This window comes from Biomphalaria glabrata, chromosome 8 (assembly GCF_947242115.1).
Source record: "Biomphalaria glabrata chromosome 8, xgBioGlab47.1, whole genome shotgun sequence".
Lineage (NCBI taxonomy): Eukaryota > Metazoa > Mollusca > Gastropoda > Planorbidae > Biomphalaria > Biomphalaria glabrata.
The window spans coordinates 36,430,170-36,449,577 of record NC_074718.1 but is presented as its reverse complement, the minus strand read 5'-3'; the positions used below and the strand labels follow the sequence as shown (position 1 = coordinate 36,449,577).

The following is a 19,408-nucleotide window of genomic DNA, read 5'->3' as shown; positions in this document are numbered from 1 at the left end:
CAGCGGCAGAGGAGAATATAGAGTTCAGGGAGCAGGAGTGATTCGTTGACTTTCACTACTTCCACTGGGATACCATCACTCCCAGGAGATTTTCTATTTTTTAAGCAGTTAATTGCTTTTTTGAGGTCACTAAGGCTTGGAAGCTCATCTAGGCATTCCACTCAACATTATATAGCTAAGTGAAGTAGATCATCCCGCGGACTATAGCCTTTATATATGCAAGTGCTGTTGAAAACAACAAACCAAATAATAGTTGCATTTGTCAGTAAATATTGAGATAAAAGCTCTATTATGATTTTCGTAGGTAATCTGAGTTTTCACATCAAGATCATTAATATATGTGATCTGATTAAAATATTAGATTGTAATCTTAGTAAAAAACTTACTAGCTTGGTTTAACTGCTTTTGGGATAATTTCTAATTTCTATTTAATATTAGTTTTACTGGCAACTAATTTTAAGACTAGATTTTATGTAAATTCTGAAATTAGAGAGCTAACCAAAATACTAATCTAGTGTTGATAAATATGATAATCTATCAATCTAGATTTAGTCTAGATCTATTCTATAGATTCTAATCTAGATCTAAATATAGAGTACCTGTTTTTTTTAAGCCTAGATCTAGATATCAAGAACAAGATATAATCTAGTTCTAGATCTAGTAAGTACATATTTAATATTTATAATCATATGCCTATAATGCCTATGATATGGACATTGACATATCAAATCATGTTTATATTATAATGTTACAATATCATGAATATGTCATATAAAATATGTCATATAAAATATATGTAAAAATTAGATTCTCTAGTAGTGACCTAGTCTCTGCTAGAAAAGTAGAATAGACTGAGACTAAGACTTCAGTCAATCAGTAGTAGTAGATTGTAAAATGTTTTACACTTACATGTTTCGTATGTTCCTTCAGAGTTGAAGGTAGTTTACTTCCTAGTCCAAACCTCCCGCAGGACAACAGGGGATGGGAGCGGGAAGGGTTTGAACGATAGTAGTACTAGTACAGCACAGATCAGCTGAAAAGGCACAACCATGCAGCCATCCAAACAGATTCATAAGATTGACTAGATTCTAGATCTACATCTACTTTATGATCTAGTCTAGCTAGTCTGGAATGTCTAGATAAATCATCTACAAAGTAAATCTAGAATAAATTCTAGATTTAGATCTAATAGTTTTAATTTAATATATACTAATATTAAATATACATCTAGTTAGACATGATTCATTGATTAGACTCATTAGGAACATTAGTCATTAGAATATCATTAGATCTACAATCTACGACTACATCTACTGGACAAATAACTAGACTAATAGATTTATAGATCTATATTAAATTCTATACACTATAGATTCTATCTTATTATCTTACTATGTAGCTCTATTATTAATCTATACTATTATCATAATAATAATGAGTATGAGTCTATGTTGACTATACATTTTTTTATTTAAAAAAATATATATTCATGATAATGACTAATGACTAGGCTCTATGATATTAATTTTTTTTTCATGAAGTAAATGGTTAGAGATGATATAGGTTTCAGCCCATATCTGGTCCATAGGCAACAGGCAACATTTTTTATAAGAAAATGTTCGCAAATTTTTTACATTTGTCTTTGGTGTTAAATAGATGATCAAAATCCATTTGCTTTGTAGTGGCACTTTTTGTTTCTTATTACGTGAATAAAATCTATCATTTTTTAAATTTATTTTCTGAAGTTTTGACCTGGTTACAAAAATGGACAAAAATAATGTTGCCAGCTATGCAATGGCCTTGGCCAATCTTCCAGATATTGAAAGGGCTATGGAGTATGCTGAGGTAAATATTCATTTACATCAAATGTTCTCATCTATACTTGTATAGGATTGTGCAACACTGTTATAAATATAATATTACAAGCTGATGTTTTTGTTTGCATTGCTCTGTAAAATGCTTGCCTACATTTCTTGACCTTGTTTCATTATTTCCACAGTATGTATTGGCATGCTCAGATCAAAGTCCTTCAACATTTTTAAAATCCAGTCTAGGGTCGACAAGCAAAAGGTACTTGGAAAGAAAAAAATTTAAGAAGAGAAGGAGAAACTGCTAAATGTTTTTATTTACTTGTGTATTTGAAATATCTTTGTTTATTAAAGCAAATGGGTACTGTAGTGATAGTGAAAAGTAACACAGAAATACTGTTCTTTTTACATGGTATAGTAGCATTTTTTTTTTTACCATAAAATCTGTTAAAATCAAAGATACTCTGATCTGGAAAAGGAAGAAAAATATGATATAGTTTCTTCTGATTTCAGACACTAGAGATTGCTTCTTCTGCTGCGTTTTTTTTTTCTTCTGTATCTGATATGAATTGTGCAGTCGTTTCCAGATCAGGCAACTCTCCATATAGTGGTGTCTTGTTCAGGCCTTTTGCTAGAGTATGCAGCTTTGAAGGACATGAACACCCTTCTCTAGTGACATTCAAGAACGGAAGAATTCAGTAGTCCCAATTTTCATCTTTAGAAACATGTGTTGTCTCATTCTATTGTCCAGTTCGGATTACAAAAATTATTCTACTCTCTATTATTTTCTTTATTTCTTCCAGATAGAGTTTGCTTAAAATAAAGTAAAGTGTATCTATGTATGAGCTCCACAGTTATATGATGATAGACTCATTTAGGCCTGACCACAATAGTATTATGATTAAAGAATTTTAACATATTCTGTACTCATTTACATGATTCAAATCTTCATTTTTTTTTTAATTTTTTTTTTTATTTCAGTAAATCTATACATCAAAAACTTCTAGATCTTTTTATTGAAGAAACAATGAAAGAACCAGACAACAAAGTATATAACATTTCTTTATATGTATTAATGCAAATGTTTTTTTTAAATATATATTAATGAACCTTTAATCATTTAATCGTCTAGGATTTAGTAGTATCATTCTAATGACTTTCTTTAATTGTTTTTTTTTTTATATATATATTTATACAAAGTATCTTTTACTTTTTTTAAAGCCATATTTTTTAAGTAAAGTTCAAAAATCATTTTTTAAGTATGAGTTGCCTACAGCCTTAATAGTTCTAAGTCTCAATTTTAAAAAGAAAAAGATGTTTAAAGTTTATATGCCAAAGTTTTATATTATTAAAATTCTTCCAAAGGACTTGGTCTATGCTAGTCATCTGCTTGCCAAGTTAACCAAGAGAGAGCGTTTAAATTGTATGGTTTTAAGTCTTTATCCTGGGAATGAAGGCTACTCAATAATGTTACGATCAAAAAGTGGAGTTGAGTCAGAAACCATGAAGCTTCCTTATGAGGTCTGTAAATAACACATGATCATTTTCATTTTATAAGAGTAATACAATTTTCTTAACTTTCACAATTATAAGTGTAAATGACTGTTACTTGTAAAAAATTTAACTTAAAATAATACTAAGATCACAGAATTATTTTCAATTCTGATGTATTTGTGATTGAGCCAATAAAATATGTTTCAGGAATCTGAAATTTTAGAATTTGTTGATGCAGCACAGGTAAGTTTTAATTTTAAAAAATTTATTTTGGAGCAATAAATAATCCATATGTGACAATGATGAATTAAAATAATCCTGAAGTCAACAAAATAAAGAGTATTTGTATGTAATGGTTAAATAAAATAATACTAAAGTCAACAAAATAAAGAGAATCTGTATGTATTTTGTGAAACATATTTAATGTGTTAAAAAAAAATGGTGCATTTGAATACTTCAAAACTTATGTAGCAATATGTATGAAGGCGTACGGTAGTTAGTTATTCTTGATAAAATATAGAATGCATTAAAAAAATGTATGGATGCTTTAATTTCAAAATTTCATATAGGCACCACATTTTCTAGTGTTTGAAATTAAAGAAAGACAAACCAGCAAACCTTTTTTTTTTTTAATTTTTATTACAAGCAAGAAATAAGTCTTGCCAACTTATATACCATTTCTTGGACCATCATCACATTGGCCTTTAGTATTTGTCCATTTGCAATCTTTTACTTTTTTTTGTTTGTGAACATTCATACTGATCTTTTAATCAATTTTATTTGTATATTGTAGCTTCCACCATTTCTTCTTGATCTGTTGGAAAAAGCACAGGTATGTATGAGAAACAAAGTAAAAGTGGAACATTTTGTCACAGAGTTTTTGTAAAAATGTAATTTTGTAAAATTATTAAGAAACATATATCTTTATTTCTAGATGAATGTGTTTTATAGTGGTTGTGTTATTGTGGAAATAAGAGACTACCGTCGCTCAGCAACCGGGTCCCATGACACTCAGTATGTTCTACTACGACCTTCTCCACAGGTTGGTTATTCAGTTTATAGTGTGCATTATTAAACAAGTGCTGTGCTGATTGAAATAAGTGTTTAACTGACTGTAACAAGTGTTGTATTGTGCTGATTGTAACAAGTGTTGTGCTGAATGTAACGGTGTTTGATTAAGACTGACTTGTGTGTGTATGCTGGATAGCCTTAGTGACTTTATGTGAACCAGTTTAATCACGCTGTCTGGTTGGATAAGCATGATTTGTTAGAGTGTTATGATTATGTAGATTTAGTAACTGTACTAAAGCTAGTTTTTTTAATTTTTAAGTTAGTTTTTGTAAGTTGCTTAACAATGAGCTAAAGTTTCTGTCAAGGGAATAAAATCAACATTATGCAAAATGTACTATCACAACAAAGTTATATTTAAATCAGCTCCTGAATTCTAGCTAAAATTATTGCAAACTTTTCATTTTTTAGTTGTGCATTTTAGTAACATTGGAATTTCTCATTGTTAGTCATTACTAAGAGACATCACTGTAATGAGCTGTGATGGACATACATGGACACAAGATGACCTCTTCCACCTGGAAAGTGAGTTGATCTTGGCCACAGAGGAGCCCCTCTGTCTTGACCCATCCCCTGCTGTCATGTTTGTTGAAAATGCTTTACAATTTGAAGAAAAGCTATTCAATGATCCAGCTCTTAAAAGGTACTTTTTACAAAAATTTATCACACTTTTATATAAAAAAAAGTAATTTTTTGGGTAAAGAGTTTTGTTAATAGGTTGTTGAATTGGCCTTATAACAACCTTATGAACAGACCAAAGAAACAGTGACAAATAGACTACTTCATAATGAAGAGTCTACCAATTAGAAACTGCTTGAGTGGTATTTTACTTCCAATAACAAGGATGTAATGTTAATGCTGCCTTGCTGGCCATAGCCAAATCCTCAGTGGTACAGTTCAACTTTCTAAGCACTTTTACTACAATGCTTATACAAGTGAACACAACAGATATATTGTGCTCAATAGTTTTATTAGAATAAATTTATTGCATTGATGAAGCATGGACACCACAAATCTGAAACAGCTGTTATTAAAAAAAAAAAAAGTAAAGTTTCCCTTTCAAACCTTGTGATCAATAGGACAGATCATGTTTAGGTCATCTATTTCTATGGCCAATGGTTAATGAGCAGGGTGTCATGTAGCGAGCGCAATGCCCAACAACTTTACCACAGGTATCCATTAGAGTAGGGTGGCCTAAAGGGTGCCTAAAACTCTGGAAATCCCAGTCTTCACTGAGATTCAATCCCAGGTTCGGAAGCCAAGCGCTTAACCACTTAGACACCACGCCCCTTGTTATCTTCTGCCACTCTATAAAATATGATTCACAATTGTTACTTTATTTATGTAGCATAGGATAATAAGTACACCAGGAAAACCATAGACAGCAGAGTTTATGTCTTTTATCAAAATGCACAACATTGATACCTTTTTAAAATATATTGCTCTTTTGAAGGAATGTGTATATTTATAAATTTACTAAGTTTAAACCTCTTCAGAAGACACACTTGATGCCAAACCACTTTCTGTTGTTTTTTTTTTCCATGCCCTTTGAACTACTCTTTGCTAATCTTGTTACAGAAATGTATTATCGCTCTTGCTTTTGTGTCATAAAATGTAGGTGTATAAAGCCATGCACACAGTCAGCTGTCAATCGTAAACGTAAACTTGCTCAAGCCCCTGCACCAAAAGGAATGCAGCTATATGATTTTATTACTAAGAGGAAGGAGAAAAATAAAAATGCTGCTTCCAATGCTCAAAGTAAAAAATTGGTAAGTTGAACTTGTTAAAACTTTTGTACATAATGTCTACAACACACAAGCTAGAGTACTGGAAAATTGTTATAAAATTTGTATGATTATATTAAATTTATACATATATATATAATTTTTTTTAGGCTATTGATGGTTTTAAGCACAAGCCTCAACTACAATTAGCTGCTCCTGAATCAATAGATGTATGTTTTTATTGATTTCTAAATTTCCAAGTTAAAATACAATTGTTAAAAAAGTAGACTTTGTTTAAGATATTTATTGTTAAAATTGAAAAATATTTATTTAAAAAATTACATTAATGGTTTTCATAAATAAACAAAACAACTAATTGCAGGTGAAAAAGTTTGTCAAGTTGTCAAATCCTCCCACAAGCGATGGAATGGTAACAAATATTTAAAATATTTTGTTTAATGATTTTACTGCACAAAAAGACTGGAACAACAAGTGTTTTTCATTTGTACATGAAATGCTTTAATAATGCTTATATTGGTGTAATGCTGCTTCATTTTATATCCTAGGAATCTAGGTCATAAAATCCATGAGTAAACAGACCTAGTGTATGATAGAATTAAAGAAATTCATTTTGTAGAAAATAATTGGTTGTCAACTAAACTTGTTATCCTTCAAGAAAGTAATGGTCTCTTTGAAAACTAAAGATCAATGGGGTAAAATTCACTCCTTTCTGTTCCTTCATTTTTATTGGATGTTATTTGGTTTGCACTATCACCTTGATTTTGTTATATTTCCAATAGGTTGATGGACTCGGGTACAAAAATCTAGCTTCCTCTGAGATCTGAACTTCACACTTTCTGTTCAGTGGCCAAGTGCTTGACCACACCATTTTATCTATCTTATAAATTACATGCGACGCTCGAGTCATGCATGTTAGTTAGAGATTAAGTCTTAAGTTTTCCTGGCTGATTCCATGTTGTAATGGCACTAGGAAAGAAATAGCATTTGTACAACTTTGTTCTAGCAAATAGCATAAGAATTGTGCCTTCAATTTTTTGTCTTTCTGGGTACTTTATTAAGTTGTGTTTTTGTATTTGTAAATTATTTACTTTTCAGTGGTTTTTCTTTTTTTGCTTTGTGAGTATTATTTCTACTTTCTAGCCTTCTGTTGTGATGGGTCTCTTTTACTAATATGTTACTCTTGAACATTCATTTGGCTATAAATTTCACAGCTCTATTTTGTGTCTTTCATTAGTTTCTTAAAGTCTCCAGGCCTTTCTCATCTTTCTAATGGGAAACAAAATTTTGTGATACAATTTCTTGAGTCAGCGGAAGTAAACAACACAGCCTTAGTCCATAATAAGCAGGATTATAAAACTGTACAATAAAGAGTGAGTTTAAATAAACCTTTTAAAAAAAGCTATTTCATCATTTGTAGATATTCGTTGAAGAGCACACCATGGAGAGAGACCCCACTTTAGAGCGTCACATGATGGCTAAAATTACCATCTACCAGCCACAGTTGGGGGACAACTACATTGGAGAGTTTTATTTGGACCATGATTATACCCAAGGCAGAACTGGAGAGGAAGGGAGGAAATGCAGGTGAATTGATTGTAATAGCAAAACATTTTACCTTTTTAAAATGTGTTTCAAGGTTTTTTTGTTTACTTGGCATCTCTTGATTACTATTTTGTATTTATTTTCAAAACTGAAAAGAAAATTATTAGTTAAAAAACACAATCAGCAGAGTTCATAGAAAAAAATATGTTATATCAATTCAATTGAGTTTTTAAAATGTACTAGTTTTCATGATAAAAAAAAAAAACAAGACTTTTTGTATGCCTAAGATTTATACATAATATTGTTTTCATTTTAGATTTGTTATTGGTTCAAGACAGTGTGTAGATAGGTAAGTATTGTACAGAGTTGTTTTTTTATATTTAGGAAATGTATTCTTTGACTAATTATCATTTACTTTTTAAATACAGTGTGATTTTAAACAAGCAATATTATTATATCATTGTATCCATTTTTGTCTTGCACCAGGTACCTTCAGCAGTTTAAAGATCTTTTTACTGAGGAGGGTAAACTACAAGTGAAAATTGCTATACTCAAAGCAAATGAGACAGCCCCAACAATTCATTATACACAGGTACCAGTTTCATTTGTGTGGAATGAATTAGTATTGTTAGGTTTATAATTGACAGAGCTCTTATTACTTTTGAGATAAATATTGTCTTGTGTTAGCTTTTACAATGATACTAATATTTCATTACATTATTAACTGAAAATAGTTATTTCTGGACACCAAAATTTTGTTTGAATCTAAGTACAGGGGAAACAATCAATACTTTTAGAAACCTTTTTTTTTAAATTTTTTCTTCCTTCCTTCTTGCTATTGCCAATGAACTTTCAAACTATTCTCTTTATATTCATGGTTTATATTGATATATTTGATATAAATAGATGCTATAAATAACTTTGCTAAGATAAGATGCTACTTCAGTCTTGTAATAAAGAAATTAAAGAAATCAATTTGAAATGTGAAACTATGACTAGCATTTAAAAATAGTGTGTGTCCTATTTAGGTAATATTTAAATTTATAAATATATAAACATAATCTCTAAATATTTTATTTTATCAAATGTATCTAGATGATAACTCCCACACAAACTATTCCCAACTTGACACCCACTGCCATCACCATCAACAACGCTCAGACACTAATCAAACAAGTAGCAGCAGCCAATCCTCACTTGGTGAAGGCAGCAGACATGGGCACAGTGGCCAGCCTTGCCGCCAAGAGAAACATCCCAATACAGCTCTCCCTGTCTCTCAGTCCAGCTTGCAGTCTGTCCACAACTCCAGGTAGCAGTAGTTTATCAGCTTCAGCCTCTTAGCAGAGTTCCCACAAGATTATAACTAGTTATTGCTGCACAATTCTATAACCACCAGTGCTAGCATATTAATTAATTAGAATCTTCTTAGCGATTTAAGTATAGAGGTTTACCACAGCCGATGAGTTGTACTTTTGAAAATCTTCAACAAACTCCATTATTCCAACTTTTAAAAAACCTAGATCTATAAATATCCAGGAGACTAAAAGAGGGAAAAAATGAAGAGAAAATAATGACAAAGTAATGTTTTGGTTCTTGTTTTTTTTTTTTTTTTTTATGTTTTAAAAATGTATATGATAGAATGTAGAATTTGTCTACTTGTTGTCATTGTTAAAATCTCATAAACAATTACTTAAACTTTATGACATCTGTTTTACTAACATATCTTAGTCATTTAGAAATTGGTGTTTATACTTTTATGTTATTCTTTATCCTGTTGATCAAAAGCTAAATTTATAAATTTCTTGTTACAAACAGGTATTTTTGCTCAAGCCAATGCCGCTGGTATCCCATCATCCTTATCAGCACAGTTTATTGCCTCCACAGTGCCATCTGGTTCCACAAACCTAACGGCACAAAGAATAAAAGGCCCAGTGACAATAGGAAGTCAGCAAAGGTAAATCATGTTATGGTTCTTGTTGCATAAGTTTTATTTCTATAGTTCATTGTGTCATAAAATGAAGTAGATGAATTAACTATATCTTCATTTCTGAGTTTCATTTTGACACAATTTTCAGACCCAATTCCTCTCCACTGGCCAGTCCAGCCACAACACCGAAAGTATCAACTCGTAAGTCTGATTTTTAAAATACATTTGTATTGATTTTGCATCGAAGCTATTGAAATTTTGATTTTGATTTTTTGTACTAAATTGTTCAATCAATTTTTCTTTGCAAAACCACAGCATAATATCAGAACCCAAGTATTTCTATTTCAGATCTAGTTTCACTCTGAAATGTATGTAATGTGATGGTCGATTTAGATTTTCTTATTACTGTATATCTGTCCTTCGGCTTTGGATTTTAAATAAAAAGCAATTAATAATGTATTGACTGTCCACTTTAAAGGTTGTCCGTCTAATGTCCTGTCTTATTATTGGTAACTTATTATTTTGTAAACCAATGCAAGCTTGTGATTTTTCTTTTCAGCTCAACAACCTTTACTACCCACATCAGCATCTATCATGGCCATACCAAAAGTTCCAACTCCAACTCCAGCACAAACGCCTCCTCCAAATGCCCGTACTCCTACACCTACTCTTTCTGGGGCTCGCAGATCTTCTGCCACAGAGCAACAGTCAACTTCCATTGGTCAACAGCAGCAAGTTCAGCAACAAAATCTGGCCAATTTTTTGCAAGGTTTATATTTTGCTTAATATGTTATAGGACTTAAGAAATATTTGTTAAAGACTAAATGTTACAAATGTTAAAAATGTATCTACTTTTTAAAAATTACATCAATTTTGAAACCTTCTTATGTTAGTTACTTGTATGTTTACATAAAACTAACCAAGTTTCTATTTCAACATTTTTTATACAGGTTTAGCGTCTGCAAATAGTCAGGGCAATTCAGGTAATTTTTAAAATTTTAATTCATGGCATTCTCATTTGATTTTTTTTTTAGGTTGTAATAAATGTATTAAAATAAATATTGAAAACAAAATTAGTTTTGAAAGTTGGCATAAAACTCCATATATATATATATATATATATATATATATATATATATATATATATATATATATATATATATATATATATATCTTAATTATTATTTGTCAGTTTTTATCCTATTATAATTTTGTTAAATTTTTAAAAATCTATATCTAGTTGTTCTCAATTTGTGCTTGCTTAACAATACTAGATTCCTTTTTGTTTTAAATTTAAATCTCACTTTTTTTTTTTTGCTGTGTTGTCTTCCATTAGATGGGCAGCAGCCACAGTCTCAGCAGCAACCGTCTGGTATCACAAATATCAGCATTGGTAACTTGAGTAACCTCCCTCCAAACATCAACATTCAAGGACTGACTGGTATACCTGGAGTAAATATAACCAGTCTACCAGGGCTGCAGCAGGTACAGCTCATTGTTTTGTTTTTTGTTTTGTTGTACTGAGGCCACAAGATTCAGTGGCTGAGTGGTAAAGCACTTGGCTTCTGAACTGAGGGATCCCAAATTTGAATCCTGGTGAAAAGTTGGATATTTAATTTTTTAAGCCTTTGAGTCCACCCAGTTCTAATGTTGGGGAAAAGTAAAGGTGGTTGCTTGTTGTGCTGGTCACTTGACACCCTTGTTAACCATGCACCACAGAAACAATTGACCTTTACATCATCTGCCCTATAGATCACAAGGTCTGAAAGGCGTACTTTACTTTTTAAAACTTTTTTTTAAAAACTTTATTCATTTCTTGAAGCAGGATGTTTTGGCACAGTCGTTTTAGTGCAGTGGTGATTTTGATGCAAAATTTTTTAGATGCATTATATGTGTTTATTTTATTATGTCTTATAAAAGAGTAATACATTTGTATGTGTTCTGTGTGAGTTTGTATTAAAACATTAGATTTGCGATTTAAGTTTGTTGTATAATAATTGCTATGTCACTAACATTATAATGTGTATGTAGGTTTCACAATTGTCCAAAAACAAAATAAAATAATGATGCCATTTGAGTTCACAAGAAAATGGGTAATTTAAGTAATTTATTCTCCAACTTAAAAAAAAAAGAGAGAACTGATGAATGTCTTTGTGTGTATTTCACACACCTCGCTTATAAATTGTGGAGGGAAGCATATCAATATTTGGCCTTGTATTTTTTTAGGTTTCGGATGTTTCTTCAGAATTGAAGATTATTACATCCTAGCCCAGACCTCCCACAGAATGGTGGGGGGTGGCGACGGACAGGGTTTGAACATGCATAGTTTGCAATATGCATTCATGAAATAGTCAAAGTAATAAGAATTTTTTTTGGTGGGGGGGGGGGGGGGGATGTTAACTATGTATACTCTAGTATAGCATAGTTAAAACAAAATGTTTATTATAGATGTTTTATAAATTATTGTCAGAACTTCTTGCACCAAAATGGCAAAACCAAAACATTACGTACCCTTAATTTCTTTTGGCTAATTACATAACAACCTATCCTGTCATCTATTAAGGCAGTGTTTCCCAAACCTTTTTCCTGAATGGAACACTTCACACATTCTGAGTATTTAGCAGAACACGTTTATTTTTTAAGAGAGGTTAATTCATGTGTTGGCCTACAAGTTAATTATAGCAGTAGTTTATGGAACAGCTATTCAGGCCTCGAAGAACACAGTTTGGGAAACACTGTATTAAGGTGTAACAGAAGTTTTACTCTTCATTCATTCAAGATCCAAATTATAGTTAAAATTCTCATTATTCATTAGTTGTACTCTTTGGTAACAGCGTTTCTGTCTGTAACAGTATTACTAAGGTTGTTCTTTTAAAATAGTTAATTACCCTTTATGTTTATATATTGTATTATTAATTGGATGATTATTATTTGTAGGTGTCTGTGGCCCAAATTGCTGTCCCCATCACAATGATCAATAACAATCCATCTATTTTACAAACACAGTCAGCATTGCTAGTAAGGAAAACTTATTTTTGTATTAGTTAATATGTAAAAAAAATACTCCTTTGGTAAAATTAAAGCAGATTTTTTTTTTTTTTTTTTTATGTTTGATGGTTTTGAATGACTTGGCAGGCATCGTTATTGTAAGGTGGGCATCCTCAAGCCATGAATGTTATTCATAAAACCTGCGAATTTCTTCTCTCTTTTTAAGTCTCAAGCAATGGCTGTAAAACTTACTACTCAGCCATAGTTCTTTCTAGGAGTCTTTTTTTTTTTTTTATCAACATAATGCTGAAAAATTTTTCATCTAGATGAATCTTTAGTCTGTCCATTCAGACATGTCAGTTTAATTTATTATTGGCAAAAACTGACAATATTTCAAAGTTGGAATATAAACTACGAGCTAAATCCACTATAGTAACAAAAAATGCAAGCAACTTATTAAAGTATTATTCAGATGAAGTAATTAACTTGTAACAATCTTCTCTTTTGAAGGAAGTTCTGTAATTTATAAGATATTTAAAAAAAAAGGCTTATTATCGAGTCTTATAGAAGAGAAAAGGCAGTGAATTTTTTTTTCTTTTTTGTTCTTAGGGTACTTCATCCACTACAACAGGTACCAATACAGCCACATTTGTTACCATGGTGACTGCTTTCCAGGGTTCCACCTCGAACACATCGACTACAACCAGCATGTCTATGTCATCACAGATACCATCATCATCAGGTGACTATTTTTTTAATATTTTTTTTTTACATTTAACAAGATCAAGTAAGTTGGAATCATCCTGATTTCATTTAACCTGAGGATCCCATTAAAGAGGCCATATTATCTTGTTCCTATAGTATTTCTTGTTTGTCTTGTTAACCTCCTGTTTTGTTTTTGTGTAATCCTTACTTGAAAAATAAAAAAAAGATAAGTAACTCTCTGAGACTTTGTGATGAGTCAGATGATGTAAAGGTCATCTGTTTCTGTGGCCCACAGTGGACTCAGGGGCACCCTAAAAATCCTGAATTTCAAAATCTATATCTTCACTGGGATTTAAACCTCTTGGTTTGAAAACCAAGCACTTTACCACTCAGCCACCTTATCCCCAATCCTTTCTTATTTAAATCCACTTCTTATTCCAGTTCGATGCTTTAAATGGCAGTAACTCATTGCTTTTCTAGGCTAATTCTGGATACCTGTTCCATGCTTAATATGGATTGTGGGAAAAAAAAGTTCTTGAGTTTGTCTTTGCTAATGAAACAGGAAATATATTTTTCTGACTGGATAGTCTCTCAATATATAAATTCTAATACTTGACTTAATCTGTTTGGCAACAATTATTCTCTTGTGAATGTTACTATTCTTTTGAAGCTTAATTTTTTTTTATTTATTCAGAATGAGCTCAAACATAGAATGTATATTTCATCATTAATGTTAGATTGGGGATGGGTTGTAATGATCAAATTTGATATTCAACAGATTATATTACAAAAAAAATTTTTTTGCTTGAATTAATTTTTAACAATTTTTTAAAAATAAAACTAAAAACCTGAATTTCTTTGACTTTTTAAAGGCTCTGGAGTTTTAACCTTTCCAGTGGGTCTAACACAACTTATGCCCATCACATCCAAAACACAAGGTCAAGGTATCAGAAGCTCAACTATGCCAGTTTTACAGGTAAATGGATTTAATTTTTTAAATATTGGTTTTCGTTTTGAAAATCTTAAGGCTTTGAATTTTTTACAGTTTACAGATGAATGTAAGGGTTGTTAACATTTTGGTTTTCCTGGGTGCATAGTCTCTAATTTTCTGGGTTTATTTGTGAAGACCACAATTTCAGGCTAAACTAGACTGTGAAACTTTTGGTATCGAAAGGAAGTTCAAACACTTATGCGCATGTTTTATCAAAGCTTGTAACAGATACAGTTGTGCTCTGTCACATGATCATCATTTCCTCAGGCTATGAAGTAATATAACCTAATCAATTTGTTTCATTTTTAACAGCTGTCAATGTGCATGCCCTTATATTTGATATTATTTTTTTATTATTTATTTGGGAAGAGGTCAGTAAAAATTCCAGAAACTAAATGGCTTTTGACTTAGGGAGCTAAATATATTATAGTAATTGTGCAATTTTTAAATAATAATAAGTATTGAAGAGGACATTTTAAAAATTGTATGCCATCTATATTCTATATGTGTGTAAATGCACGTCTCTTAAATGTTGATGCTTTGAAAGTTATGTATCAGTATATAGACTGTACAAGTCCCATCGCCCTCAATAGTTCCAGAATCAATTTTTTTTAGAGGATGGGTATCTTTTTATAGACTGTTATAACTTTTGTCTTCATCAGCTACAGAATCAGCAAATCCAATTAGTGAGTGTACAGCAGCAGAGGGGTCCAGTCAAGTCTGGCACATTGACCACCACCTCAGCCCAACAGGTTACTAGGTTAGCACAGGGGGCTACCTCAACAGTACCACTTTCAACAGGTTGTTGTTTTTTTTTATCAAGTACATCATTTAGTGCTGTTTGACATTGGTATTTCTCTAGTAGTGTTTTTTAAACACTTAAGTTTTCATCAAGCACATCATATTGTGATCTTCAAGAAAATCTTAGACACTTTCTCTCTGTAATTATTTTCCATGTTCTGGTGGAACTATTCACTTGACCCGTTTGTCGTGCATGACCATGTTATGATTAAAAATCAATATAATTCTTTTTATCAGAAAATGTTTTATTTAGTATATAAATAAAGGGAAATGCATTTCATTTTCATTAAGTTTTTAGGATTAAAAATTATCTTAATTTTGGATTATGAAATGAAAAATGAAAACTCACTGACAGTGGACAATCACCTAGATCAAGATCTAGAAAGTATTTTATATTCCATATTGAGTAGAAAATATTTTTTATTATGTTGATCCATATTTTCACAAAACGTTATAAACGACACCTTGAAAAACACTTAAAATAGAAATCTTCAGCGTATTATCCAATGTAACCACCATATGAAAAAGCATGCTAAATAAAATATCATTTAAACATATCAATGGCTGCAAAAAACATGTTGAAAAGAAAAAATCAAATGTTTATAAAGGGAAACTATTCAAGATCTTAAAAGCATTAAAGTTAACAGAGCACAGTCCCTTTTGGAACTTACCTCATCAGGGTATAATATGATTATACTAGTGTTTTTTATTTTATAATTTAAGTAAAAATCATTTTCAGCTGCGGTAGATTTGTTGACTGTATTTGTAATGCATGATTTTTACTTTTTATTTTCAAAGTTCTGACTGGCCCACAGATGACAGCCTTAGCTGTAGGAGGCAAGCCAGGACAAACTGGGGGCACAACTATCACTGCCCAGCAGTTAATCCAGCTGACCAGTGGTGGCTCCGCTTCACTTGGCCAAGGTGCCACACATGTTGCATTCCAAAAGGGACAGACAGGGGGCCACAAAACACTTCAGTTTCATTCGCTTCAGTTGAAACCTACAGGAGCTACAACCATTGCGCAGGCACAGGGGGTTGCTAAGAGCAAGAGCAAAAAAAGAACAACCCCCACACCACCAAAGTAGCCCTAAGTCACATTTTTTTTGTTTTGTTTTTTTATTTCTTTCTTTCATGAGTAGTTTGTGTATCAAAACTATGTGTCCATGTTTTTTTTATTTTAAATGAAAGTAATAGTGTTGTCTGTTCATTAGATTCTAATCTTGTTTTTTTTTAAATATTGGTATTTTATGTGAGATTTCAATACACGAACCAGTGTACAAAGTTTTCAACATTTATAAAATTTTTAAAACTGAGTTAAAAGAAAAACAACCATTTTGTGTTTTCCAGCTCTCTTCAAATTGTTTTTACTTAACTAATGATTTACTTACTCTAGAACCTTTTGGTAACAGTTTGAGAATCATTTTTGTAGTGGAAAATATAGAATAATCTTAAGGACCATCTTGTGTGCCTCTGTCCATTTTCTAGTCAAATCATTTTACAAAATATTATAGTTTCATTGCTGAGATCTTTGCTAAATATGGAGAGGGACTGGTATCCTGGAGTTAGCTCAAAATGTTATGATAAACAATCCATCCTTCTGAACCCATTGCTTCATCTCATCTAAAAACAAGGTTTTCTTCAATGCTAGCTGTCTAAATTGGGGCTAATAATGTCAAATTAAAGTATTTCTTTAACCAACAAGCTGTCTAAATTGGGGCTAATAATGTCAAATTAATGTATTTCTATGACCAACTATTAATAAGGATGATCTGTGGTAAATACTAGAGCTATTTGAATTTATCATCCTAATTTAACCTTTGAGTTGCATCCTCTGGATGCCATAAGGGAATGTACTATCCAACTACTCATTTCTCTCAATCCTGTCTCTTTGAATCTGCGCCTGTTAGTGTTTGCTTCAATTTTGTTGGTTTCCATTTGGCGATTATGCCTTCGTATGTATCCTGAAGGATTATCGCGCAAAATAAATCTGTCTTATGCTATGTCCAAACCATCCACTTAATCTCCTCACAGTTGCTAACTATTCCCCATGTTTGCCTGCCAAGGCTTGGAATTGTAGATTGACAAACTTGTTAGATTTCTTCGCCTGAAAATCCTAAATTAAAAATTCAGTGCTTCATCTAGGGGTAAACTTTCTTACCTAAGATCTCTTCAATGAATTTCCACACACTAGATCTCAGTGGTGAACTTTCATACACAAGATCTAGGTGGTGAACTTTGATACATAAGGGATATAGTGGTGAAGTTTCATACATAAGATCTAGGTTGTGAAACTTTCTACATAAGATGTAAGTGATGAACTTTCATTTTACATACACAAGATCTAGGTGGTGAAATTTCATATACAAGATCTAGGTGTTGCTTTAGTAGGTCTAGGTGTGATTAATTTGTTCCTGTTATTTTAAAAGAAATTCACATTTCAAATAAGTTCTTGTTAAGTATGAATAAATGTTATTTTACTTCCTCAATTTTCAAAATGTGCTTTTTAAAAATCAGTTTTAAAACTGCTTCAGTTAGTTACTTATTTCTTTAAAGTTTTCTTTAAAAGTGTTTTAAATATTGTGCACATCAGATATCATTGTGCTTTTTTTCTTTTATATTAAATAATAAGATATATTTCAAAAATACTCTCTACAATTGCTAGAAATGAATTGATTGTGATGGTCTTTATGGTGCTTGCAGAGAATAATTTTAATTGACCTAATCCCTAGTTTAAAAAAAAATAGTTTCACAATGTGTTAAACCTTTTGTTTTTAAATAGCATTGTTGACACTTTATAGTAAAGCAATGTTTTGTTTGAGTGTGGTATCTTTCTGTACAATGTTTGATTGGTCACAACTGCAATGTCTCTTTAACATGCTATATATTAGTTGTATGATTCTTTTGTTTTACCAGATCCTAGAATTGTGTTCTAGATATGTTTTTGTTTACTTGGCAGCATTAATTGTGACAATGCAAATATGATGTCTATTAGTAGACTCACATTGAAACAAAGACTTTGAGCCACTTTGTTGCATCTGAAGATTATATTTGATGTGAATTTGAAGCCTTTACAGCCTAACAGTGGGCCTACCTATGTGTTGAATTTATTAAATGTCATCTGCAGGCTGGTTAAGATCTCATTTTGAGGCTTATAAGCCTTACTGTTATTGTTTTATTAATTTAGTCTTTGTGAAAAATAATAATTGTAAATAGTAACTTATATCTATGACCATCCTGTGAAATTTAAATAATTAATTGTAAATTGTATTATTTATGTGTTTTATACCAAATGATCATTCATCTGAAATGTTCCAATACACTTGTAATAAACTGTAAATAAACTATGTACCAAATAGAATTTTGAAGTCAATGATTTTTAAGTGTTCATTGTCCAAATGTTATCTTGAGGTTATCATTAGGTCCCAGGTTTTAGTGAAGAATCAAGAATGCTCCTTACATCTGATAACTATTTGGAAGAGCATGTTTTTGGTATACTCTCACTGTCCACATTTAACATCAGTTTGTTTACTAATGTGATGCCAAATCTCTGTCCTGTAAAGCACAACTTTTAGTTAGAAAAGAGGCTAAATAGGCAGCTACTATTTGGACAGATTGGAGAAGTGGGAACATTGCAGGGAGAAGTGCATAGATTTAAGATTTTAGAAAAAAAACTTCATGTTTTATTGTTAGGTCAGAAGTTTTACATACCACCCTTGTGATGTGGTGTAAAGAAAAAAAAAAGGGGGGGAGGCTTTCTTGATCAACTAGCATTTTGCCTTTACATCATACGAGGTTATAGATTATAACAATATTTATCCAAAGGCCTTTATTAATAACAAAATAGCTCACAATATAAATTTATAGAATGGATGTTATTGTTCTTAAATTGAACAATAATGAATGTCATAATTAAAAAAAAATTCAATACCCATGCAAATAAAACCAAAATATTCATATACAGATTTTATAAACAAGAAATGTTTACAAAATTTGTTGTAATATTTTCAATTCTCAAATAAATGAATTGAAAATGTGAAGTAGCTTTAAGACAGGAATTAAAGTGATCTACACACGTTAAAATGATAATTGTGAAAAGGAAAAGAGAATCTTGAAATAGAGGTTTATTTCTACATATTTGGTTGTATCATCACAGCCATCAAATTGGAGCATGCTTCCTTCCCACCAGATACGAACAGAGTGAAGATATCCTTATCATGAAATAGCCCCCCCCCCCACCACTTGCAGAGTATGTAGTAAACTACAGTGACACTTCCTCTCTAAATCATGTCAGTTGCACACATTTGCAGTGGTCAAATGCTCTGTTTGGCTATGATGT

At 31.4% G+C, this 19,408-nt stretch overlaps 1 protein-coding gene across 2 annotated transcripts; it reads left to right on the top strand.

Moving 5' to 3' along the window:
* Positions 1-502: 502 nt before the first annotated feature.
* Positions 503-18,456, top strand: LOC106059626 (transcription factor SPT20 homolog). 2 transcript variants are annotated; one of them, XM_013217293.2, is made up of 26 exons: positions 503-660; positions 1,746-1,845; positions 2,000-2,070; positions 2,790-2,856; positions 3,174-3,329; positions 3,510-3,545; positions 4,096-4,134; positions 4,237-4,344; positions 4,820-5,013; positions 5,989-6,139; positions 6,265-6,324; positions 6,477-6,524; positions 7,533-7,699; positions 7,974-8,006; positions 8,144-8,249; positions 8,753-8,966; positions 9,473-9,611; positions 9,733-9,785; positions 10,144-10,353; positions 10,535-10,567; positions 10,921-11,069; positions 12,522-12,602; positions 13,182-13,314; positions 14,150-14,253; positions 14,931-15,069; positions 15,868-18,456. In XM_013217293.2, exons 2-26 carry the CDS (start codon positions 1,765-1,767, stop codon positions 16,155-16,157), a joined length of 2,862 nt encoding a protein of 953 aa, XP_013072747.1. In that variant the 5' UTR covers positions 503-660; positions 1,746-1,764; the 3' UTR covers positions 16,158-18,456. The 2 variants fall into 2 exon arrangements, with proteins under 2 accessions (XP_013072747.1, XP_013072746.1); XM_013217292.2 differs by having other exon boundaries at positions 8,753-8,969.
* Positions 18,457-19,408: the final 952 nt, after the last annotated feature.